The sequence below is a fragment of the Pithys albifrons genome, chromosome 13, assembly GCF_047495875.1.
Source record: "Pithys albifrons albifrons isolate INPA30051 chromosome 13, PitAlb_v1, whole genome shotgun sequence".
Taxonomy (NCBI): Eukaryota; Metazoa; Chordata; class Aves; order Passeriformes; family Thamnophilidae; genus Pithys; species Pithys albifrons.
In genome coordinates, this window is record NC_092470.1 from 8,962,784 (window position 1) to 8,990,152 (window position 27,369).

General features: G+C 37.1%; 1 protein-coding gene across 3 annotated transcripts in view; it reads left to right on the plus strand.

Annotated features, from left to right (window-relative positions):
• The first annotated feature begins 4,824 nt into the window (after positions 1-4,824).
• WDR72 (WD repeat domain 72) overlaps positions 4,825-27,369 on the plus strand; it is a 96,227-nt gene continuing 73,682 nt past the window's right edge. The window contains exons 1-11 of one of the 3 annotated variants that reach the window (XM_071568734.1): positions 4,915-4,924; positions 5,049-5,127; positions 12,565-12,726; positions 13,752-13,858; positions 16,835-16,913; positions 19,499-19,673; positions 20,173-20,249; positions 21,959-22,078; positions 23,988-24,133; positions 24,484-24,580; positions 27,057-27,198. In XM_071568734.1, coding sequence (XP_071424835.1) covers positions 12,574-12,726; positions 13,752-13,858; positions 16,835-16,913; positions 19,499-19,673; positions 20,173-20,249; positions 21,959-22,078; positions 23,988-24,133; positions 24,484-24,580; positions 27,057-27,198 — 1,096 coding nt within the window. In that variant the 5' untranslated portion in view covers positions 4,915-4,924; positions 5,049-5,127; positions 12,565-12,573. Of the gene's footprint in view, positions 5,128-12,564; positions 12,727-13,751; positions 13,859-16,834; positions 16,914-19,498; positions 19,674-20,172; positions 20,250-21,958; positions 22,079-23,987; positions 24,134-24,483; positions 24,581-27,056; positions 27,199-27,369 lie in introns of all 3 variants that reach the window. The other 2 variants (XM_071568733.1, XM_071568735.1) reach the window with 2 other exon arrangements.

Below are 27,369 nucleotides of genomic sequence, written 5' to 3' on the forward strand. Positions count from 1 at the left end.
TTCCAAAGCAAACAGATTAATAGTTCTAGTTTGATCACTCTGCTATTTAGCAGAATTTTTTCAACCCAGTCAGCCCTGATAATCTTATGAGTCTACAATTAGTTCTTATGCTGCAAATTTAATGCAAATTTCTTAATGCTTTCAGAAATCCTCCATTCCTGGGGCACTCAGTGACTGCATTTAACCTCTACGAATGTGCACTGGATCCCTATTTTTAAGATTATAATCTTCTCTTCAGCTCACTTTAAAATATTTGCATTCAAGAACAGTCATGAAACTATAGTAAAAATAAAAAAAGTATGAAACATCTTTATTTCCTGTATCTCTGTTGAATGAATACATTGGAAGTACTTAAAAAAAGTAATAACTCAGCACTTTCAGCCTTTTCTTTTTAAAAAAATTACTTTATGCCCTAAATACACATTAAATATATACCTATAAGAAACCCAAATACTTACTATTCTGCTTCTGTAGAAAAAGAGAATGAATAATTTCTTTCTCATGGGTTTTCACTTCCCACAAAAGGATTAAGGGAGGAACTCTAAGAAACAAATATATCTGGTTTAGAGGATCAAGAATACTGGAAAAGTTGGTCTTGATCCTTATCATGAGACATTTTAAAATTGGGAAAAGTTGTTACAAAAACTCCCTCATAGTTTTCCCCTTAAAATATAATCTATTATTCCATACTTTTCCTCACAGAAACACAAAGAATGAAAAATAAATCCATTCTATACATAATCTTTCAAGGAAAAAGTGTGAAGTGGGGAACTATAGCAAGAAAAAAGCCCTTCAAAGTATTTATGAGAAGGACAAAACAAGGAGGTTACTTCTACCAGCTCAAAACGCAGCTAAACTGCAGTTCAACAGTAAGAAACGCCGGTTTGCATCCCCAGCAGCATTAAGATGTTAATGGAATTTTGCCTTTCCCTGTTTGCACTTCGCTCCCTCTGGTGTCTCAAAGCGTGTATGGCATTCCTTGGTCATTACAATAAATAAGCAAAACCGTACTTATATTTTAAAATTATTAAGATTGTGCAACTACCCCTTTTGTTGAATGTAGTGGCTACAGGTTTCTTACTTTTGGGGGGGGGGAACCCCAAGAATAAACTACAGTTTTTTAAGCCAGTCAGAAAGTTATTAAGTGACTCAGGTCTGTATTACCAAACACTGCCTGACTTTAATTCCATGACTTAATTTATCTCATCCTATAATCCGATGGCAATTTGTGAAATTACATTTATTCTCATAAAGGTCTGTTGATTTAATGAACAACATTCTTAAGTCTCCAGAAGTCTAGCCAATGGTGAACATACCCATAGTTTATCTTTGCAAAACAATAGCTCCATTGACATGAAATGTGACATTTTTTCATCAATATTTCATCAGATTATACATAAGATAATACAATAAATTCTCAGTACTTGACAACTATCCCCCAATGCAATCTAAGCTAATGCTGTTTCGTATTTTAGTATGTGACATCTGTCAACAATGTTGTTAACCACTAATTGCTCTTATTCATCTCAGAAACATGCCTCGATTGCTAATTGAGACCAGATAAATATTTTAGTTTATTGAAATTGCTTTGCTGCTCATTCAGATAAGGAGGAAAAATCTTCAAAAGAAGCTGAAGAAAACTAGAGAAATTAATTATTGAATTATGATAATTCCAAAAGAGACTGAAATTATTTTATGTTCTGAATGATTAATAAAATAGTGAGCCAATATTTTTTTTAATGAGAAGTATGAATGTAGAGGTCCAGGTTCATAGAAGCCCAGATCACAAGAAACAGGCCCAGTTTTTCCCATTCCTAGAGGGTTTTTTTTCAATGTTTTTGTACTGTTTTTCAATAGTAGAAGTCAGAACTTTTCATAATGGAAGTAAATATAATTTTTATGAAATTACATATGAGAAAAATAAACCACCAAGGGGAACACTAACTGTACAATGTCTCCAAGTAGATGAATATCCAAGTCTGTAATGCAACATTGCATTTCTGAATCTAGCACTAGTTCACCAAGCCAAAATAATTTTTTTTCAACAAAAGTGTCTGAAAAATACTTTGAAAAACCTCATTTTACACCTTCTGTGACAAAGAATTATATTTGGATAAAATGAGATGAAGTGGTTTGCATGTCAGACCAAAAATTAAAAAAAGAAGTGGAGTTAGAATGCAAGCCTTCTGTGACAGCTTGTGAAAGCAATGCCCAAAGAAAGCAACTAACAACTGCTGCCTGTAGCTGTGATGCAGAAAATTCACTTTAGAAAAAAAGTCTTACTTCCTTCAGAAGAGATTTTTCCCATGTCTGCATTGTTCACTGTCTCCACCCTTTTCCTTTGGGTGTGTATTCATCTCTGAACTGCCCTGGCCTAATGCTGATTCATTAAGGATTCCAAGAATATTCTCTGAACATCAGAAGTTCATAAAAGCAGAACTAAAATAACTTTTATAGCTTGTTTTCATGTGCAAACCAAGTTGGTATCACAGCAGGGAGGTTGGTGAGTCTGTTCATTCCGTATTCCCCATAACACAGGCTCTTGCCAAGAACTAGTGCCAAAACCCAGGAACGTATATGTGAATACTTAATCTTTGCAATTGTATCTTCCTGTATGAGTCTTGTTGTTGTCCCATCCCTGGAAGTGTCCATGGACAGGTTGAAAGAATCTCTGAGCAGCCTGATCTAGTGGAAGGTGCTCATGGCAGGGGGGTTGGAACTCACTGATCTTTAAGGTCCATTCCAACCCAAACCATTCCGTGTTTCTATGAAATATGTTTATATGGTATTAATGGGAACTACTTTTGTGGAGTGATTTGTTTTATCAAGGCAACAAGTATAATGTTGAAAGACTAAATGGGAATCACAGTTTCCTGACCCTGTCTGAGCATAAGATGCAATTGAGGTCTTTCATGTGACCTTCCCTTTGTGTCAAATTGTGCTAAAATGTGTGTGACGGTTTTTCTTATGGAAACCTCCACATACTGATGATTAAGGAGAGGCTGTCAAAATAATTCATTTAGGTTCACAGGCAGAATTCACAACTCACATGAAGTGTCAAAAAGCAGAACCAATATCTAGTTTATCCATTAGGTTACTTGGCCTGATACAATTATTTCACTTTCTTGATAAGCATCTTTTGTCTACAAAAACTAGCTGATGTTCCTTGCAGTTATCACTGTTGACTTTAAAGGGCCAATGTTCACTTTTTCTGAGAAAAATAGTACTATAGTTTTTAAAGTAAGTTGACTTGTATCACCTCATTTTGCTTTCAATATGATTATTAGTATAATCCCCATAAGCAAGCCCAGAAAAGAGGCACCTTTGTAAATTTTCACTGAAGATGCCATGTTTCAATGTTCTAATCTGATGCGGTCTAATCAAACCACCCTTTACACTAAAGTTCTATTTTCAGGGCTCATAACTCATCTACATACAATAATTCATAAGGTGAAGTCTCATCTTTAAAGGTTGTTTTTAATGTACTAAAAATATTTTGAAATCTAAACTATAAAACTGCTAAAACAAATAAAAATGAAATCTGTAGGAAATGTGTTTCAGCAAGTTACAAACTTTACATGCTTTTATTTATTGCATTCACTTACCTATAAAATGTAGCCTTTTGATGCAGACTGTAATTACATTAGCACATTTGAGAACATTACTGTTTATCTCAAGGCAGATGTCCTGGGGAAATAACGGTAGAGTAAATGTGAATTCAATAATACTAAAATAAAAACACTGCATACTTTATCTACTGCATTTATGATATTAAAATAGGAAAACCACAGGCACCAAACGTGTACTTAAAGCTCTTAGCATCCTTCCAACTCCCTGGGGATTTCAATGTAATTTAAAAAAAAATATTAAAAGTATCAGGCAAGCACATTTAAGAAGGCATGATTTTAGAAAATATATATATATATATATATACATATATATATATATATAATGATGAGTCTCATGATTTTATTTGCAGTACTAGATGTGACTGTCATTAAGTATTTCAGATGAACTCACATGGACACTGTACACCTGGTTTGGGTTGGTCCCAGACAGGAATGCCTTCAGACTTGACCTTTGAACAAAGAAGAGAGAGACTGCTGAACAGACACCTCCCTTCACTTTCTTAATGTATTTATTTGCTACAGGTTATTTAATGTTTTCAACAGAACTGCCTGAGCTTACAAAACTCACGTTCTCAAGGACACATTGTGAAGTTCCCGGCGCTGCGGACACGGCCCTCGGACACCGACACGCCGAGCCGCTGGTCCCACACCTGTGGGGAATCACATCCCACACCTGTAGGGAATCACGCCCTACACCTGTGGGGAATCACGCTCCACCCTCCTCCTGAGGGCGGAAAGACTCTTCACCGTACTCAGGAAAAGTAAGGGCAGACGCGCGAAAACCTCCCTGCGCCTTTTCAGCGGGCGGAGGTGTTTGTGACGGGCAAGCAGGGCGCTCAGGTGTCCGTCCCACAGCCCGGGCAGGGCGCTCAGGTGTCCGTCCCACAGCCCGGGCAGGGCGCTCAGGTGTCCGTCCCACGGCCCGGGCAGGGCGCTCAGGTGTCCGTCCCACGGCCCGGGCAGGGCGCTCAGGTGTCCGTCCCGCCGCCCGGTCATAGCCCGAGGGCAGCGCGGAGGTGCAGGCGGGAGAGCGGCGGGGCTGCAGCCCGGCTCGGCCCACTTTTCTCCGGCCCATGTTTCCCTTTCACTATTTCAGGGCAGTGGAGCGCCCGTGAGAGCCCGTTCGCTGCCCCTGCTGTGGGTGGCGGTGCCGGGGAGAGCGAGCCGGCCCGCACCGCCCTCTCTGGGTGTTGCCGCTCCCGAGTGGGATAAAACCCGTCCCGGCTCGCTGCTGTTCCCCTCAGCGCTGCCGCCGGCCGACCGTACGCCCGCGCGGTGCGGGGGAGCCGCTGGAGGTAAAGGGCTGCTCCTCTCGGGCCGCTCTCCCTGCGGGCTCCAGCCCGGCGCTCTCTGCCTGTCCCGTCCGAGCCCCTCGAGGGGGTGCCCCGAGCGGCCTCAAAGCTGTTCCTCCTCTGGCAGGTTTTGTGCTGCCGTGTCCGACAGCGCTGACATCGTCTTCTGCAGGGCTCCTTGGAGGGTGCGAAGCCTTTTCTGGCTGGTGAGGCGTTTGTTCTTCCTTGGGCAAGTTTCATCCAAGTTTCTGGGAGGTTTTGTAGGGCCCCCTGTGTGTATAGCGTCAGCTACATAACTGTTGTATTTTGGTTCTGATATCTGATGTTAAATATCTGCAACTCCTGTTTCCAGGGTAGTCCAGTGAATGTATGTATTCCATCAATTATCTTAGAGTATATCTATTTACTGCTTTTGGTTGATTGGTTTTTTTTTTTTTTTGAGAAAACCATTAACATGAAGACACATAGAATTTAAGATTGAAATGGAAAAATGCTTTTGTGCTATTTTAGTGATTCCTTGTTAAATAAAGGCAAAGCTTTAGAGTAGAAACATCTTTATTGGTTTTTTTTGCAGCAGCACCATTTTCTCTTGAAAATAGTTTTTCTTAGAAGTATTTTTTCTGAGACTTGCTTGACTATGAAATTAGTTAGGATGGCTTACTTAGAGCCTGATTGTGTTTCTGCCATTACTTTCTTAGTCCCTCCTGGGAAGTGTAGTAGTGTTTTCTTAATATATAATGGAATTTTAGCATATCAGTGATGCCAGTGGTACAGAACTATGGGCTGTTGGGAATTACTCATTGCAGACATGGCTGTCGTGGTGCGGTAGTTCTGCTCAAAAGGTTTGTGTTGGTACCATTGATTACATGACAAGATCAGGTTTGTCTCATTAAAAACCCAGTGTTCAGGTTAGAAGCTGACTGTAATGAGAAATGCAATCCATGCATTGCAATACATTGAATCAGTTTTGAACCTTGATCCTGGTTCAAAATAAACAGTGTCTTTTTACTTGAGCAGGTTTGACTGTGTATAATAAATCATTTGAACTTGTTTACACTAAACAGCTGCATGGCCCATAGCAAAGAACACTGCAGAGAGATGTGTTTGGTAACTGAGAGTATTCAAGGAGTGAAATGGAAAAAGAAGTAGATGTTCTGGTGTGAATTTGGAAATCCTTGTTATAACACAATTGATTACACCCTGATTGATGATTATTACATCGCAATCCAAAAACAAAGGCTGATGAAATATTTTAGTTATTTTATATCCAGGATTTGATTCCAGTTTTGTTTGTTATTTAAACATCCCAGAGTACAGTGTAGCTGAACCAAAAACATCACCTCTCTCTGATGAGTGGGTTTTTTGTCTTAAATGAGTTCAAGGTCACTTAAGGAAGACAAAATTAGTGATGTAAAGTTTTGATTTATGTTCACTGCCTCTCAGTTTGAGATTCTTGTAAATTTGTTTTCACATTTCACCTGTCTTTGCTCCATTGTATATTTTGTGTTAAAACACAGTAAATAAGAATGAATTATGTAATATGGCTAGTTCATTACAGAACGTGATCTTTCATGAAAGTGGATCAAAGCTCCTCTCATTTGCAAGGGGCTTTTGCTTTCAGCTATGGGAAGTCTTGACACAGACTTAAAGTTTATTGCACTCTACACTTTCCAGGTTATGTAGGCCATAAAGTTCAAGTAGGTACTACTTTACTAGGCTCTGATTCTTGTGGGCTTATGTTGGGATCATTGACTCTTTCATGGACATAAATGTGTCTCTGTTCCAAAGAAAATTTTTAATTAAGAAAATGTAAGGAACTGTCCATTTACTAGCATGAAGAAGGAGCATTTTCTCACATGGAAAACTTGCTTTCCATAAAGATGGGCATGACTGAATGTGTATAAAAACCAAGGGTAAGATCTGTCTCTAAGTGAGTAAGATGCAATTTCACAGAAATCAAAGCTTACATACTGCAGAAACTGATGGCCCTTTCTGGGTGAATGTCCTGAAGCCTTATTAAAACTGCTACAGCAAAGTATTTCACATTTGGATATGAGTAGCTCCACTGAAGATGACTTAAGTGATACTTTTTCTATGCCTAAGGCTTTGAAAGTGGCAAATAACTCACATGTATATGGTTTTGCACAGTGCTTATGCAATGTTTCATTTCCTGTAGATGATTATTCTTGTAGTTGATAGGACATTCAGACACCATATTTCAGACAGTAAAAACAAATGTGATTTTTCTTTAAAGACAACATCTTTTATGGCTCAGCACACACTTATATTTCTTTTGTCAAATAAGCTTAGTCTATGTCATTGATATGATTTAGAACCAACTTTGCTAGCTCGTGCATTAATCATTGGCTAACATGTTTAAACAGCTACTATATTGTTGATCATTGTTGTTAAAGGCTTTAATGGCATTCAGAGAGTGAGAATTCATATTTTTGCACACATTTTTAATTTATCTACTTGGCAAAAGATAATTTTGAGACATATCCCAGGGAGCTTAATATAATGTAACAGTTTATGAGGTAAAACAGGAACTCCAAGGAAGTGAAGATTATTTTACTGTACCTTATGACAGTGAGAAAAGCACAAGTGTTCTGAGTTGTTGATGTTTTCACTGCCCCATTTTCCAGCTTAGGTGCAACATAAACTATTTTAATTAATATTGTGTCACCAAAAGGGTTTGAGATGGCCAATTGAATTCTGCCAAGATAGAGTCTTTTGATGAAAACATATCTTTATTGATTGTAGAAGAAGAAAATCATTCTTAAAATGAAATCCAGAGAAAAAATCATATCCCTCAGAGAAAATTTCTGAGTGGCAGGTTGAGATTAACATCATAAAATTGAATTTGTGCTGCAAACCTTTGATGTAATCAGCAGCTGGGAGATGGTGTTGCCCTTACTGTGCTCCTTCTGATTGTGGTGAATTATTGTCTGGAATGAAATAAGTGTTTCTTGTGTCACTCGTTCAAGAAATACAAACAAGGTATTACTAGGTGGCCGTTGCTAGTTAAAATGGGTTGTATCGATTCCTGGTGCCAGGCTCTTGCTCCCCTGGACTGCAGAAGCCGGACCATCCCATCCCAGGGGAGGGCTGGTGTCACTCAGCAGTGACTCTGCTGAGGAGGGTGTGTGTACCCCACAGGCCTGGAGGGAGGGCCCCTCACATCCTACAGTGGGAGTGCAGGGGCTCCGGGGGGGCACTGCAGAGAGAATACTGAGAGTTCTGGTGGAATGTGTTAAAATGTGAGAAATTGGGACATAGGACAGAAATATGGATTATTAGTGTTTTCCTTGTTGACAACTATCTGATTAGATACATTAAGTAAAATATTTGAAATCCAGAAATACTTTTGTTGCTGGGGCCACAGAGACCAGACTCTGCATCCTAAAGGAGCCAGTTATTCGTTGTCTTGTATAATGTACTAATTACAAACTAGCTTTTAATTCTCTTTATAAATCTGCCATTATTTTACTTTTTGCTAATAATCATTTCTAATATCTTTGTTACCATTGTCTTGTCATGCTGTGTTTAGTGCAATTTATTTGGCCCTTCCCTTTCTATACTTCAGATACTTCTGTCAAATATCTTGTAATTATATTATTTATGACTCTTAGATGGACTTGCCATCCATTGTGGACAGTTGGTAAATATAATTTTTTAATTTGGGAAATGTTATCTTTGCTGGTTACAAGAGATAATATACAACATCCTTAAGGAGACTGTGCAGTTTACATCATAAAGTAAATTGAAAAAGTTGTGAAAGGGTATAGAGTGGATCAGTAGACTGCAAAGCTATTTTTAAGAGAAATAATTAGATTATCAATATTTTTTTTACTCTTAGTAATAAACATTTCTTATCTAGACAGTAAGAGAATGTCAGATAAAACAAAACAGGGAACCAGAGAATGAGAGATCAGACAAGCACAAACCTTAAGAATTTGTTTTGAAAACCTACAAGACTCTGACTAAATTTTACTTCCTCACTCTTCCTTTACTACCGTGGTAAATCTAAAGGGATGTGTGGGGGGGAACATATTTATTCCAATACAGAGAGTTAAATTCTACTAATACTTTAATTTTTTTCAGGAGTACAAAGCAATTTCTCCTTTTTTTTTTTTAAACTGTCATTGATTGCTAAACATTTAACTGAACTTCAGAAAAACTGAACTTGTATTGACAATTTGGAATGAATAGGAAATGTGAGATAAGTATGACTGCAAATTCAGAAATAATTTTTTTAGCCAGTTGACTGCTACCTGTAAGGTGATATTTTGTTATATGGGGTCTTTTCTCCTATAAATAAGCTATAAATTCATATTAGTTTTGTTACAGGTTGTAGTGATGAGAAGGAAGGTTCTGTCACAACCAGTGTTCTATAATGGGAACTGTTTGAGGTTAGGTCTCTGTGGGGGGAGTTCAATTCTGAATTTTAAGGACCTTGATATTTAAGAATTGGTATTTCTTAATTCTTTGAAAAATCAAATATTTTCTTAAGAGATTTGTTTCTTACTACTGTAGTTAATAGTCCAATACAGTTGAGAATGCTTCATGTGGTAAAGCTTCCCTTATGCTTATGAGCAAACATTGCATGAAAGTGCAAGGACTAATAGGGAGTGTGTTCTGCAGACTTCTGTGGGGGCAAAACAGAACCCAGATTTCCTGCTTCATATCACACTGAGTGCACGTGTGACCATGCTCCTGAGACCTAAACCATTCTTACATTCTAACCTGCATGTTCCCAAGCTGCTTGCTTTAGGATTTTTTTTATTTTGAGAAGATGGAGCACGGGGAAGGGATGTGTGCCTGAGGTGAAGCAGTAATTACATGCCAGTGATTGGAAGGTCTGAGATGAGCCTCACAGAGAAGCTGGCAATTTTTTCCTTTTATTTTAAGATCAGTAGAGGAGGCAGAGTCAAGATATGCCTACAGTATGGGAGTTGTATGTTAAGTTATGATGGCCCTCTTTCCTTATGGTGTAATCTGACCTTTTTCCTTCTCCTCAGTTCTTGACCAGTCCCAGTCAAAAAAGCTGAGTGATGAGGGAAAGACCTTGCATTAATATATGCTTAGTAAGGCATTCAAGGTCAGACCTCTGGCTTTCTGTCCCCTTAAAGCTTTTGATTAGACTTTTAAATAGCTCATGTCTCCTGTAGAATAAAAAGTGGTGTACTTAGCTTTCCAAATTAAACTTTAATACTACACAAATGATCTGAATTTCTAACCTAGTACAACCAAGGTCCTCGAAGCTGAGCAAATTTGGATAGTTTTCCAGGTTAACAGAGGCTTGTGGTGTGCTTTTGGTGAGAAATGTTCACAGATCTAGAGACAGCATGGTAGAGGTGTGGTAAGTCAATGGTGAGATGAGCTGACAAGGTTTTAACTAAGAACAGGGAACTTTGCAGAATGAGAGAGCACTCTCTGGAAGTGTAGTCATAAAGGCAGGACAAATAAGCTTATTAGGCTGTAAGCAGGGAGAAATGGGGAGTAGGACTGAGAAACATGTTTTCAAGTTGAGTTATGGGTTAATTCTGCAAATCAGACATGCTTGAGTGGGCAGAGCTGCAGGAACTCTACATGTGCTGATAAGCTTCATGCAGCTCAGATGTGCCTTGGGCAATATTTGACTTTGTGGAAACAGTTTTTACCTTTTTTAAAGGAACAGTCTGATGAATATCTGTTGACTTTGTTTCAAAACACTTTCCTCCAGGTGCCATCAGTGTTACTAACAGATTTAATAAAGCCAAGAATTGTCAGATGAAGTGTGTGCATGTGAATATGCTTTATTTCTAGTGAAGTTATGGTATGCTTAGAAGCAAAGGTTTCATTCAAACTACTTGTGCATCAAAATACCTTAGTCCAAAAGAAAAGTTAAACAAAAAGCAAAAGAGGGGAAAAAAGTTACTGTTTTATTAACTTGATAATTCACATACCTTCTGCTTTCTTTCCCTTGTTCTTCAGTTGTAATGTAAAGGAAAATGTACTAAATTATATCATTTCAGTCTAAATGCTCTTATAACCAATTTTTTTGTAGTTGTAGTTTATTAATTCGTGTGACTCATGGGTAATTAAAGTTTTGCAAATAGGTCATCTATACATTAGCTAATTCTATAATTTTTTTTGTTTGTTTTTAACTTGTTTGAATTCTCTGTTACTTGTCCCTTGCTCAGCAGTAGATCTTCTGTGAAAAATATTGATCTTGATCCTATGCTTCCTTTACAAGAAATATAATTTATGGCTTAATATTCACTGCAGTACAAACTTGAATTCTGCTTCCTTATGATGTTTTACACTAATTGAACAGTCCCATAGTACAAATATAAATGACTACATGATATGCAAGCAAATGCATTTTAAAGACTCAGAATCTGAGTTATCAAACTGTTTTGGCAGCTGCTATTTTACAAGCCCTTTGAAAATGGCAACTTTTTTACTGATAACTGAAAACATCATTAAATTGGCTAGAACAGCTTTTATTTCTGCAAGAGAAAAGGACTTCAGTGTTCTCAGTAACTGTACTACTTCATATGACTGGAGATCTAAAAAGTAAGTTGTAGAAAAGTCAAATTCTAATGCTGAGATCATTAACATCTCTCAGTAATTTTTGTATATCCACAAAGAGCTTTAAAATGAAGCTAAATGGGATTTAACATAATAAACTTATGACTTCCATTTTTCTTAGAGCCTTCCTTCTCTGCCTTTGGCATTCCGTCTGAGGTTGTGTGGCAGTACCTTGATAGTCTGCCATACCAGGCTTTGCAGCCCTTTTTTTCAGTTGCTGAGCCCTTCATCTCATATTCTTGTCCAGAGGAAAGACTGTTCCTTTAGTGCTGTGTCCCTTAAGATTTTTAGTAGTAATGAAGATACCTGGTGTCTGTGTCCCTGCTTTCAGCTACTGTTGGGCTGGGTTACAGTTTCTTTGAGCAGAACTTAAAAGTTACTCTCAATTTAAATCTTCCAATTAAAATGTCCTGATACCTCTCACTACTTCTTAAAATAGCTTCAAAAGGATTTTTAATGAAGAATTTCTTGTGGGGAAACACTACAACCAAACAGCAATGTGTTTTAAGAGACTGGTCTCCTCAGAACTCTCTAGGAGATGCCACAATGGTTGAGTATATAGTGCTTTGCTGTCTTTGGCCTCATTTTTCTCCTCCTCCCTGACCCACCACCAGCTCTGTCCTTCCAGTCCTATTACCTTTTTCTTGCTCTGTCCTCCTGGGGATCACAGACTCTGTGGACATCCAGCTCCTGTGCCATCCCTGTGCTCCAGCATTTCACTGCTGCTGAGGATGAGAAGCACTGCTGGCTGGAGGGAATAGGGAGCCATGGTGTAATCCACCAACCAGAATCAGGAAGAAACAGTTCCATGGGCCTGTCAGAGCTAAACCACTTTATGTGAAGCACCACATAATTCCTGTTGCTGATAGTTCAGTATTGTCATAGTACTGGCCCCGAAACTGTAAGTATGATGTTGGCAACACAAATAGTGTTTCAATGCCTCATCAACTTCTTACAGCAATGTTTCATAGCTTCCCTTTTCAGATGTTGATAAAATTGCCCTTATGGGTTTTTTTTTCTTAAATTTCATGTTACTGAGGGTCCTCCTGGCTTGTTTGTGTTTTCAGGGGCTGACTATGAAGGTGTCGGTGCCAGCTGTGGCGGTGTGGGGGAGAGCAGCTCCCTCTCACAGCATCACTGCCATCATGGTCACAGATGACCAGCACACCATAGTCACAGGGAGTCAAGAAGGACAGATATGTCTCTGGGATCTTTCATCAGACTTAAAGGTTTGTGTCCACAGTTTGCCAAATAGATTGGAGTTTTGTCTTATATTATTGACAGTGGGATTATCCAGACTTGCATTTATTTAGATGAGTTTTTAAAGATAGTGGGATATTTGTTATAAGAAATGCAGGAATCAAAAAATGAAATGCCTATATGAGCATCCCATTATTTGCAGACTTTGAAAATTTTTTCATAGATCAGCATGAGCTGTGGATTATAATTTGAGACTCTGTGCTCTGAAGGATGACAGCAAGTAAAGATATACAATTATCATGATTCCTATCTTGTGAAGTCTTTTTTTCTTTCTTTTGTGTATCAATTGAGAGTGTGGCCTGTCATTTAAGGCAAAGGTATCTATTCACAAAACCAGAGCTATCTGCCAGGTTAACAATGGGAAAAATCTAGAAAGATGGAAGAAGCAAGATCAAGTTGATACTTTGTGTGTAATTAAGATGCAAATTGTTGCTTTGATTATTTCATATTTATTTTCCTGAGAATGGAGCAGAGTCAGAACTGTTCCTACTTTTTTAATCCTGTGGTTCTATAACTATGGTTATAATATTTTATGTTTAGTTGCCCCATTTGTACTCAAATATAGCCTGAAAGTTCACATTTTTGTGGGGCTACCTTTTCCAATTAAGACCTCTGCATGCAGTGAAGCTAATCAGAGGGGTTATTAAACATGTGGTATGAAACATACTTAAAAGCTTTGGTATCAGTTCCTACTTCTCATGCTGTGGGGTGTAGGCAAGAGGTGCTCTGCACGTTGCCTGTTTTATAACATTTGATGCTTCATATGCTCTTCAGAAGGTGCAATTTTTAGACTACAGTGAATACAAAAACTGTGCTTTATGTAAACTGCATAATTCATCCACATCTTTGTACTTTTCAGAAACATGACTGAAGAACATAAGAATATAAAGCAGGTTGACAAGTACTTATTAATATGTACAAGTATTCTCTGGTTTTATATATCCTTAGACCATGCAGAAATTATGTTTGTTACACCACTGTATTATTTTCCTAGATTTCATCTAAAGAAATCCTCTTTGGCCATACTGCTTCTGTAACTTGTTTGACAAAAGCAAGAGAGTTTGAAAAACAGCCATATGTAGTAAGTGCTACTGAAAATGGGTAGGTAACTGAATATTCAATTATTTATTTCTTAAATCATCAATTGTATTCTAGGTGTAGGCCTGATGATGCATTTGCAGAAATGTTTTAATCCAATTCCATGATATGAAAATGGCAGCAGCTACTTAGGATAGTGACTACATTGCTTATATACAATAGTCCAACTAGGAGCTCATCTCATGGACAACAGAAAGGTTTGGCAGATTCAGATACCCAGTTAGTAGACAGAAAAAAGGAATTCAAAGGGACGCTAATGGTCTATTGGAGCGTGTCAGTGAGTTCAGAAGTGTTTTAATATCATGGTGCTTTTCTGTTTCTTCCTGAACTCATCTTGAGAACTGAACCAGTAAAAGAGACTAATGTGCTCTGATCTGGTTTGTTCCTCAGTCAGTACATATGGAAGCACGGAAAAGACTGCCCTTGAATAAAAGGCATATATGTTCCTTGTCTTTCTTCAAATCTGACATGCTCTTTTGGAGTATATCCTTCTAAGAGTCCTGATCTTGCAGCTCTTCTCCTATTTGTTTGTCAGGACCTGGCCCATCACTTGAGTCAAACTAATTTCTGCAGTTCTTCTACATTAACATTCAAGAATATTTTCTCTCTGAATATTTGATAATCTGCAGCTGGGAACCGAAGCCTATCTGTTCAGGATTTCAGCTGCTGGAAGGTAGTGTTGAGGAGTAGCTGCTTACTTTCTTAAGGGCTTTCCTAAACAATTTTGTCTTACTGCTTAGTTACATTCTCTTCTCATTTTTGGGTTCATCTTTTCCAATTAACAGGACAGCTCTTTTAAAACCTCTTTGCATGAACAGTTCCTGTTAGTGGTTCTTCAAGCTTCACTTTAAGGCTACTACTTTCTCTCTGAGGAGCTTATTTATCCTTTCCAGTTTCTAGGATCTCTGAGTCTCATTTAATCATGAGTGTACAAGAAAGGGATAACTTTAAGAAGCCTGAAACATTTTTTTTTTCATTTTGAGAGATTAGACTGCCTCACCAGACAGGTAGTGGTAAACAGTTCTCATGCTTATGTATGGAAAGGAGGGTGAGAAGTCTATAGAACTGGTTTTGTATTGCCCTCCTAGAATGCTGCTCAAGGATTCCAAGATAAAACTACTTTTTAATTCAGTTCTGATGTTCTCTTAGTACAGTGCTGTTTCTAGATCATATTGAGACTAAAGATGGTGTATTTCAAATAAAAAAAACATTCTGGAAAGTGTTAAGAAACAAATGAGTGTATACCATACAGAGATGTTCTCATTCTAAAGATTTTGCCTCTGAAGGGGATCATTGAACTTGTTTGGAACATACACAGGTGGGATTGAATCGTCTTCCAGTCCTGTTAAATGTCCACTTTTACCAAATTACTGTTGACTTCTCATCTGTATTATATAAGGGCAAAGCATCCATCACTAATCCCTGCAAGATTGCAACATGAAGTTGAGATAATTACAAATAGGAAACCTATTCTTCAGGAGATGGAGGGTTTGTCGAACTGCATTTTCTGGCTTGTGAATAATTCTCTTTTGCCATTTTCAAGCTTCCATTTCCTTGTAGTGAAGGTGGAAGAAATTGTATGGAAGATGATTCTATGATGCTCTTCCTTGTTCAACTTCAGAATCTTTTAAGAGTTTGTGTAACTGACTAATCACAGAAGAATGAACATTGAACATTATTCTTGTACTTCTAACATGGAAGTCTATTAACCTATAGTGATTTGTAAATTATCACTGATATCCTGTGCATGCATATAGCTTATGCATATGTTGATCAATGTGTGATATTACTCCTTGTTAGTACACAGTGTAAATTAGGTACGTTATTCAGAAGCTGAAGTTACATTCTGGCTTTATGTGTACATGTTTGCATGTAAGTATCACGGTAATGTAGCTAAAGCAGTAAAATTACTGGTCACTCTGATATAAACAAGGAGAAAATCACTACCTTGAAATGTTTAAGAAACAGCATAAGCATGGTGTTTGAGTTATGACTTTGAGTCTACCAACTCTGATGCAGTGCTACAGATTTATAGGTTTCAGTGCTGTTGCTCAGTTGAAAAATATAAATTAAGTAATGTTTTCAGATTATCATAAAATGTGAAAGCAGACTAAAATGTAGATCACTAAGTAGTACTTCTGATGTAATAAATACTTTTCCCCAAGGCATTCTCAAAGTCTTCATACAAACAAAATCTAACAATGTAATGTCAGAAATTACAAATTTAATGTTTCAACTGTGGAAATAATGCTTGGGGTTTTTTTAATAAAATCTAAAAGCATCAAAGTTTAACAGTCAGTTACTGAACCCTGATAACATACCTCATACAGCCTCATTTACAACGTTTAATTTGATCCTGTCTCTTGCACTCCAGGCCCGTTGCATGTTGAATAATGTGTAGATAAGAAAAACGGGCTAAAGTGTCTTTCTCAAACATCAGCCTTAAATGTAATCGAGTGCAGCTGGAGTGTCGCACAGGTATTCAGGCTGTCAAGCATCAATAGGAGATTCCGGGAACAGCCTCATGATGGCACTGTTTCTTCTTACCAGAAGTTGTTCTCAAGAACTGAGGTCGGGTGCTGCAGAAGATGCATGATGCTTTTCCAAACGCGTGGTGTAAGTTCAGCGAAATGAATCACTTTCAGGAGGATGCAGTTGCAATGACAGATAGTTACAGTGACGTGTTGATGAGCTGTAATGGCAGTATACCTACCATTTGTTGTAGACCAGAGCTGGCCTCAAAGCCAGGTTGGTTGCAAGGCAGCAGGGTGTAATTACCAAAACAAAAAGAAACAGATACTGTATGTCATCCCCTGCTAATGACTACAACATTTTCTTACCCAGCAATCTGTAACAAAAAGCTTTATAAATGACCAAACTGCACTTAAATACAGCACTAAAGAAAAACTTGGTGGCACAAAATTATTCCAGCCAATTGAGTGGAAATGACAGAGAATAATATGAAGTTATCTTTGGCAGGGAGATGTGTGTTTGGAATGTCACTAGTGGACAGTGCATTGAGAACACAAAGCTTCCTTATAGGCATACAGCAATCCATGTAAGTATAGCAACTTTTCCTGGGATTTCTCTGTTCTTTACAAGAGTTTTTCTTTCTTAATGTAATATTTATCAGAAACATACAGTGTTACATGTATAGCTTGTAACCCAGGAGAAAAAACCTTGTCACAGTATAAGTAGTTTTATATCTTTTTTCAGTTTTGTCTTTTGTCTAAGAAAAGAATTGAGACTTCTGTGTTTCTTCTGAATTCCTCAATGAAATCAAACTGATTACTTTTAATCTGCAAATACTTGGAATGCAATAGATTGTTTTTGCTTGTGCATCACGGAGCCAAGTGAAATGGTCTTTATCTTGACTCTTGTCTTATGCTAAAATTGCATAGAGACTTCAACTGTAATGTTGGCCTTTTCATTACATATTTTAGAAGTACAAGTAATTTAGCCAAACATTTTGAGACAATCTGCTGAAGGACTCATTTTTTAACTTTTAAATGGTTTTGATGCTTAACTCCTGACATCCAAAAGCCTACTCTTCACACCACTTCAAAAATACACTTTCATTGCAGAACTTGGAAGAGATCCCTGTATTTTTAGAGGCCAAATGGCTTTAAATGTTACTTCAGATAATGTCATGTGTCTGCCTTCAACTGTACCCATGTATAATAACTATCAGAATTTTGGAATGTGGGAGTGTGTTTGGAATACAAGTGTGTATGTGATTGAGGGGCCCAACATGTATGGATTTGATACAGAGACATGGCTTATTTCTCAAGGCTCCACTGTTACTTAAAATTAGATTTTTCTTCAGTGAGGAAGTCTAGGGTGGAACTAAGCCTGCAAATTATGGAAGTCTGAGATCTTGTGTAACTCCAACCTATCGGCAAATTTTGAATCCAAATATTTTAAAGCTTCCAGAAAAAACAGTGTTTGTCCTTATAGTGCTTTGGTTGACATAATAGTTCAGCTTTTAATTACAAAGGAAAAGGGAAAAATGTTGGGTTAATAAGCAACAAAAATTATGGAAAATGAACTTTACTATTTTGCACTGTGTATAAAAGCATACATTAAGAAGTTATTCTACATTTTTGTTTCTGCACAGATTAAAAACCTGTATATACTTTGAATGAATGTATATATGCAAATCCTCCAATACTTCAATTATAATTTAATAGAGGTGCAGCATGACCTGTTTTGTGTTATTTTGTAGTCAGACTTTAATAGTTGAAATTATGGGTGAGTTCTGCAGGAAAGTAGGTAAACCTGGCCTGGCTGATTAGCTGGCAATCTGTACAGGGGGAGGTTTTTTGTGAAGATCAGAGGCACAACATTCATTCTTACCCTTCAAGTAGGGGTAGCAAATACTTTCAGAAAATGGATGCTTCTCCTCTTTTAGAGGTGAGCTAAACCTTATTGTGACTAGGTAATTATTTTTGTTTTATAACTTGGGCAAGATAGCTAAAGGAAAATAGGAATGTTTAATGGGAGAACTTTGTTAGGAAAATGAGTAGGTGTTCCTAGGAGGTGCAATTATTCTTAAAATGCAGCTTTTGAATAGTTATAATAAATTGTGGATTTGTGTGTTGGTTTGTTTTTTATAATTGTAGTTTTTTTTTTTTTGTTGTTGTTCCATGTGGAGTGGTTGCTTGTGCTGTAGCAGTACCTATGAGAGTATAATTTCCTACAGAATGTTATTGTCTGGAAGATTTAGTGCGCACCCGTTTCAACAGCATCATAATTTGAAATTGGTACTTTATTATTGTTAATGTTTTAGTAGGTTTCAATTGAACTAATAATGTACCTCTTCTAGTGGGTTCCTTTTGTTCAGTGTAGATGATTCAGTTGTGAATGGCAGATGTCAAGTAGCGTAAACTGAGTATTTGCCATTTGAAATGACCAACACTTAACTATTTGTGGATTTTAAACAGTGTGGGATTTTCTCAGAGGAATAATTGACTATACAAATCCTCTAGTTCAAGCCTAATTTAAGAGTAACAGTAATTGTAAATTCTAAGCGTTTCTGCCTCTGATTATTCATAATATCTGTAGTAATAATAATCCTATTGCCAGTTGTTCCTATTTTTTGTTTTCAGACTTCAGTTTGTTAACAGATAAACTGAGAATCATTGTATAAGCAAAACTATATGGAGAACTTTTTGTAAATGAGTCACAGTTTTATGGGTCTATCATGTGTAAAATTACAGACAGATACAAAGATAATGCAAATGTCCTTGCACATATAAAACATGTAGCAAAAAAGAAATCATAGTTCCTCTGCACCACTGTCATCTCTTCCCTTTGCTATGTGTCTGGTTTTGTTGTGGTCTTTTTTTCCTTTATGTGATTGCTGAGAAAGAATGAATCTTCTGAACACTAGGGCATTTAATTACAAAAAAATCCTAATATTTAGGCAGGGCAGACACTGCTCTCAGTAGGAAGCACCTCTTACTGAGCTGTGTGCCATGCTTGTGTTGGGAGCAAAATTGTGTATGGTTTCACATGTGCACTAGATTTTTAGTAATGCTACCAGAGTTGATAGCAATTCCAAGTATGAAATGCTAAATGTGAAAAATGCTCATGGCATTTATGTAGCTCCGTGTGCTGACTCTCTGCTTTCCACCCATACAGTATTACCACTGCTCATTCCGGATGACAGGGGAAGGCTGGCTCCTTTGTTGTGGAGAATATCAAGATGTTCTTATTATTGATGCTAAGACTTTGCATGTTCTTCACACTTTATCATCATCTCAGTCTTCTGATTGGATAAAGTGTATGTGTATTGTACACTCTGCAAGAATTCAAGGTATATGCTTTAGATGCATTTATATAGGCAAATGAAATTGTGGTAAAATATTTCAATAACTGTGGTACGATCCTATCTGATTTAATATCCAATCATGTTTTACAGAGCTGTTCTGTATAAGATTTCAATGTTTCATTGATAGCACATGAGGTGTTTTTAAGGCTTCTAATGTTGGTCATGTTTCACTTAATACATTTCTTAGAGAAGAATAAACATCCTCTACACTGGCTGTACACAGCTAAATTTTGGATTTAAGTACTAATTAGTTTTGTTATATCAGGGAAATAACAGCATTAAACCACAGTTCTATGCCTTCTGTTAATACATTACAAAACATGTAAGCAAATAATGAATATAATAAACAACTAGTTACCTTCTTTTTTGTGTAAAACTGATATTTCATCTAAGCAGTGTCCTACGGAATCCATGATTTAGTGCTGAATAGGTTGATAGTATTTGAATTGACTTCAAGTTGACTCACTCACTGCTAATTTTTCAGAGGACTCTTTGGTTGCAGTGTCTGTAACTGGAGTTCTTAAAGTGTGGGACCTGTCATCCTCTCTGAACAGCATCCAGGTCAGTTTGAGATGTGAAACAGCAATAATGTCAATGTAGTATAGTCTCAATTAAAGGCTACATTGAAGCAGAATATGAATAAATTTAAAACTTTTGGACCTATATTAAACAGATTTGATTACTTTTGTTACAGAATTCTGAAAATACATCCTCATAGCATCGTTTAAAATGTTTGGCTATTGGACAGCTCTTGCTTTGACAACTGCACAGTCTTTTGCCCAGGCTTCTTGTCTTTCCATATTTCATGATGCTGAAGTTGCAGTGTTTTCCTGCTCTCCTGATAATGCCTCTGAACCCCTTTAAAATCAAAGCTTTTCAATATTGGCCTTTGTCCTCCCTCTTCACCCTGGTTACTTTCTTGAAAATGGTCCTTTAGACTTGCTTTTCCTCTGTCTGCCTTTCACAATGCTGTCTTCACTTGGAGAAGACTCTTGCTGTGTCAAGTGTCCTTTCTCTCTATCTTTAAACTCATTCTTTTCTGTGTTAATGTTCTCAGCAACTATCACTTGACATGAGCAAGTGCTAGAAAAGAAATACTGAGAGCCCCATTCACAAAGGGTCTGCAGTAGCACAGCCAAGTACTGTGGAACAGGAAGAGCAAAACAGCAGCACAGCCCTCTGAGCTTCTGTCCCACAGTCGGTGCCTGCAGAGCATGGGCAGCACTCGGTGCTAATGGGTAGAATTGGCACCCTCAGGGGAGTCTGCCAAGTTTGATGCCATGTTGGTGTTCTGAAATGTCTTGGGGGTGTGTCTGTACCTTTTTGGCATTCCTAGGACAAAACCCACTGTCATATTGTAAGAATTCTGGAGACTCTAAGAACTGATGTTAGAAACATATGGTATTGGTGCCATCTTTTTCCTGCCTGGGGCCCCCTTTTGTGAAGGGACTGATGCAGAATTAGTAACAATCCAGTTAGTTTATATTCTAAAGAACAGTATTTTAATAAATATTGTTGGATTTATTTGGAATTAATCAGACCTACAAGATGTAGTAAGAAAATGGCTTGCAGTTTTATAGCTATAATTCCAATCATACATACCTATTCTCTGAGAGGTTTGGGGACTGTTGGTATCTTTCAAAACAGGAAACAAAAGTTTTAAGTGATTGAATAAATACCGAATATAATTCCAGTAGCATAATTTGGAGCATGATGATGTTGATGAGTCTGATATTCATACAATTACGAAAATATATAGTTTAACAATCTATATGTTCAGCAATGCAAAGCTAAGAAAAATAGTTATTTTTTTCACTGCTTTTTAAACGTGTTAGGTTCAAATGAGACTTATGGCAACACCAACCTCTGACTGTCCTTGTTGCAATAAAGATGAGTGGGAAAATATAATATTCATCCACCTTTGTAAATCTCATACTGTCTGTTTATAGATTGTTGTAGCTATTTTTTGGCTGAAAACTACTTAGTAGATATTTATTACACCAAATGCTACTTAAGACCTGCTTTTAGTCCTTCTCTGTATTCATTATTGCTTTAAGTGAGATCAAGGTCTGAGCCATGCTGAAAGTCTTCCCTTTGCATGATAGTTGTGAACCCTGTTGTCTTTCTATCTCTTTTTTAATTAAGAATTTTTTGTTGCTTTGAAAGTCTGTTAACAGAAAGTTATTTTCAGTGGGTTGTTTCTATCCTAAAAGTAAAAACTCAGGTGTCTAGGACAAACCTTTTGGCATTTTCTCTTCTGTGCTGTAAAGGAGAAACAAAGTGTGTACGACAAGGAATCCAAATCTCTGGACTGTGTCAGTTGTCAAGCTGTGAGATTTTGTACTTACACAGAAAGGCTTCTTCTAGTTGTGTCCTCCATGTGCTGGCAGGTATGTTGTTGAACATTATACTTAATTTTTAATTTTGTTCAGTGTTTTGAAAAGCTGATGTTTTTTACGTACAGATACTTGTTTTTGTCCTTAAAGTTTTCACCAATTGTCAGATATAATAGTGCCTTTTAACCCTTCTCTGCTTAACTGCCTGAATGAGAGTAAACTTTTCTGTTTTATTCATCTATTTCTATTTTAAGAGTTTAACATGAAATTGGCTGAATAGAAGGGGAATTACTTTAAGTATTAGAAAGTTGTAGACCTCTGGGTTGCATTATAGTCCCCTCCACAGTGCATTTCAAAGGGAGACAAAGATGAAAAAAAACTGTTCAAGTGCAACAGAAGTGATCACAGTTGGCAAGTCCTCGGTAACCAAGGACTTTTTTTTGTTGATAGAAACCAGTAAAACTGAAGACCCTACACTATATTGCTTTTTTCTTGTAGCTGTAAGAAAATAATAACATTAAAATAAGCTAGCAACAATTTTATAGAATACAAATTTAAATGCATTTAAACTGAAGTTTATTGTAAAAATTCTGTATGTATCTTTCCCAATGCTATAAAATTTCTTTTAAGCCTGAGTGATTAGTGCAACATATGTACCTATTCCAAGCACCACTGCTGGGACTGGGGTGAGGCAAAAATTTCATATACATATGAGTCAGCTTTGAATAATGCAGTTGTAGGCTACCCTGAGATGTCTTTTGGGCTATTTAAATTTGGTACAAAAGCGTTAGAGGAAAATTTCATGTATGACATGGACAGGCTTTTCATGGAAAAATGTCTGGAACTTGCATTGTTTTGTTATTCTCTAGAATGTTTTTCCACATGAGATGTATGTGTTTTATAATACAACCCTTATGCTTGTGAATACTTATAGTTTGCTTCTTGAAGTAGTGTTCTAGATGCATAAGTCCTTTTGGATTTTCAGCTGCTGTGTTTCAATGAATATTCGGTTTTAAGGGGTAATATCATAATCATATTTTAAATAGAAAGGTGTGTGGCAGGTACCATAGGAAAAATTCAGGTATGTGCTCAGAGTGGCTCATCAAACCAGTTCTATAATAATAAAAATATAGAGCAAATTAGCTAATGAATAGACATTAACTATTAATAATCCATAGAAATTCTCATTCTGAGATCTATTTCCTCACACTGCTGGGAGAAATTACAAAAATGTATCTATGAATATTCTCTCCATGAAGCTACTGAGAACATGAACAAGGAGCCAATATCCCAGGTTGTCCTTGTTGTATCGTGTTTTGACTTAAAATAGGAGGGTCATAGGAAACAGACAACTCAAAATTTTAATCTGAAATGGAAAAGAGAATTCTTGAAGCAAGGAGAATTTTATGTTCTTTACTTTCAATTAATCTGAAAAAAACCCCGAAACCAAACAAAAATCCCTACAACAAACAAAACCCCACCTCTGTTGCTCCTCAAAGAAGAAAATAAAAAACTACTTTGCTAAGATTTGCAATGTGATTATCCCAGCAGAAAATCTTTTCAAGAATTCAGACAGAAGCATTCATACCTTCCTTCTATTGGAGTCTTCAGTGTCATATTTATGTGGTAAATGATCTACCTCTTTATTAGAAATTACTAGCCAGTACATATTAATAATGAATGCAGTAGCAAAGTATATCCCATCCAAAATTTGCTCCTCTAACACAGGACTTGAATGCTGCTTATTTTGTTTTGAATTGTCAGTGTCTTTACCTTGGAAATGTCTGGTTTGAGTCTGACTTTGCAGTAGTTCGCTAGTGTGAAAACTGGCTTTTATAGGAGCAGTCCAGCTACAGAGTCAAACTCATGTTGTACCTACTGATCCATTGACCCAAACCAGTTTAAATTAAAATGAGCATGTCAATACTGTTCCTTTATATTTTACTGTTTTTCTGGGCTTTAGGTCTATGACTATTGTGATTTCTCCTTGCTTTGTACTGAGCTCTGTGAGAGTGGTCAGTGCTTTGCTGGGGGAGAAGTGCTGGCAGCTTACAGACTGATCATCTGGACAGAAGATGGCCACAGTTACATCTACCAGCTGCTGAACAGGTGGGCTCAGCTGGGAAATTCACACAAAAAGTTCAGGTACTAGATGAACTTTGGGAGGGTTACTATGGAAAATCTCTGCGTGTTGCAAATGATCAAAAAGCAGAACAAAACCGCTTTGGCGCTCGAAGATTTGCCCTGAGTTTGACAGCCCTCAGTCTTTGTTTGACACAGCAGGGGACAGAGGAATAAGATTAGCCATGTAGAACTTGGGCAGCTGGTGCTGTGATTTCAAAAAGTCGCTTGTAATTACTTATTTGGTAACTTTTAATTGAACTTGTGAATCTTGGATGTTACTGTTCTGCTTTCTAAAAAAGATGACTTTCTAAAGCTTGTATTTTTAAATCATGCAGTGGGCTTTCTAAAAGCATATATCCTGCTGATGGGAAGGTGCTGAAAGAAACTGTTTACCCTCATTTACTCTGCTTTACTGGTATGAAGGAAAATAAGGTAAATTCACAAAGGTTTGCATTGAGCTTTGAAAGTTGTTTGTCTATTTGCAATTACCTGAATAATCCCTCAAAAACTGATGAATTTATCAGCAGATTTAAATGTTCTATGAAAACAATGATTAAGGCTTATTCCTTGATTTTAAGATCTTTACATACTAACTTGAAGATGCTCATAGTGTATTTTGTCTTGGATTCTGGTTATACCTAGTTTTTTTTCACAGGGAAAAAAAGTCTTCAACTATAGATGGGCTAATTGTTTAGGGAGTTGATGTTTCTTTTCCTAATTTTGACAAAAAAAGCTTTTTTTTTTTAATGTACAGATGTGGTCTAAAATAGCTTTAGAAATGTTTACTTTCAAATCTGTAAGAAAAGAAAAAAAGGTAAAATAATAAATATATAAACCCAGACAACAACAAGTACAACAAAAACCCCACCGTAGAACCAAGATTCAATAAAAACAACCCACCAGCAGAATGTAAGCAAGTTAGCTTTTGCTTTAAGAAATGAGCTCATGTTTCAGTGTAATTACATAAACAGATTGCTTCCCATTTGTATTCCTGAACTGGAGGGGTCTCACTCTGTGCCATTTTATCCAGAATACTGTTGTTTTGGTTCTTCAGAGACGTAATTGCATTCCTAACTTTGTTGCACTGTCAGCAGACTGACAGTACCCCCAGTGCATAAAATCAGACACATGGGGCTCTCTTCGGAACCATGAGCTCTGCTTCAAGAAGCCTCTAAAGTTAAGAAAGGGGAAAGCTGAAAAAGTAGGTGATCTTTATACTTTTGTTTGAGAATTCATGTTGAGCAGAGCACGTCACACCATTTTCAAATTTAGAAGTTACTGTGTAGACAAAGTATCTCAAATGAATTCAACCATGTTGGAGAACCTGTGATTTGACTCACTTCTTGGGTAATGCTCTGTGTGACCTCAGAGAATTAGGTTAAGTAAAACCGATTGATTTAAAAAGTAGAAAATTTATTATAATGGGGAAGTTTGGGGTTGGTGAGCAGGAAAGATACATGGCAGGGCTTCTTTGGCAAAAAATGAACCAAAATAATTACAACAGATTATTCTGTGTAGCTTTGGTTCTAGTTTGTTGCAAAGTCTTATTGCTAATACCATTTATGAAGCTGTAGCTGTTGGAAGATGTAGATTTAATTCCTGTCTGAAGTTGCCTTAGTTTGATGTATTGTTGTGTATTTGTGTGACAGCACAAACAGGTCTTTAAAGAGTTTCTGAAGATAAGCAATGGAAACGTTTTTATTTGTGCCTGACTACAAACACTGTTAAATATAAACCTGTGAAAGGTTTGCTTGTGTTCTTTCTGCTGACAAATGTAGGCCCTTGGAAAGCATTTTTGTTATATAATCCTGTGAAGCCTGACAGATTTAATTTTCAGTTGAAGGGAAATAGCATAAGCCATTCAGCTTTTTCCCTAAATGCTGTGATCTAAACTTCACATAGGGGGTAAGTGCTGAAGGATGCTAAAAGGTCAGGAAAGGTGAGGGAAAAGAAACAGACAAAGCACAGGGGTTAGCAAGTAATAATAAGGTTACAGTGGTGATAAAAAGTTCATATATGCTTCCCCAAAATGTATGCCTTAAAAAAAAGAAATGTGATCTGTTCTTTTTTTAACATTTCTCTTTTAATCCTTGCCTTACTACCTGAATAATTTTACAGCAGATTTGTGAGACCAGAAACCTGCTTTAAATGATGATCTGTTGTGATCTCCATTCTCAGATTACCAGCTGAACCACACTATGTTGATTAAAGTGGAATTGACTTCCAATCTTCAATATTTTTAAAAAATATATACCAACATATGAGGTAGTTGTAGAGAGAGGTAAAGTCACTCCTGAGTCTCCTTTTCTCCAGACTGAACAAGTCCAGCTGCCTCAGCTGCTCAGCATCAGAATTGTGCCCCAGACCCTTCACGAGCTTCCTTGCTCTTTGGAAACGCTCCAGCACCTCAAGACTGAATGATGGTGTTACAGACTATTACCTATTTAAAAGCTTAATCTTACCTTTCATTATTTGCAGTAATTCAAGCTGCTATTATTGATAGTCTTTGCATCAAAACAAACTTAATAAAGCATCAATGTTCTACTACATTTGTTTTCTCTTTCTTCTGATCTTGGTGCTTATGCTGCCAATTTTTATATATGCTGGTGTTGCTATTGACAGACTCTCTATTTAGAGACAGTAAGCCTGGGGAGATCTTCCATTCCACTTTTCCTTTTGGGATGTAGGTTTAGCCAAGAATAGTGGCAAAGCAGAGGTGGTCTCTGAGAGGCTCGCACCAGGCAGAGTAGGCTTGCTCTGGGCAGGACTTAGTGGCAGCTGAGGGATCAACCATAGTTTATTTCATATTTTTACATCTTTTGGTGAAAAAATCCTTTGTATTTGTAATTAGTTATTACATAATTTTATCAGCTCTTTCAGAATACTGATTTGCTGTTCTTTTTGGCAGAGTTTTCCTTTTGTCATGGGCTTCATGAATGAAAGAAAGGAGCCCTTCTATAAGGTTCTTTTTTCTGGTGAAGCTTCAGGAAGGATCACTTTGTGGCATGTTCCTGATGTCCCTGTGTCAACATATGATGGTTCACCAAAAGGTTTGGCACTTTTGGCACCTTGCTGCCACCTCTTTTATTATGTCTTGAGGTCAATTTTCATGAAAACTGAAATTCTCAAGAAAACTTTTTCAGACTAGAAAGATCTGATGTTCATGTGTTCATTGAGTGATGATTGCCTGTAGTTAAAAGGAAAAGCAGCCACTGACTTTC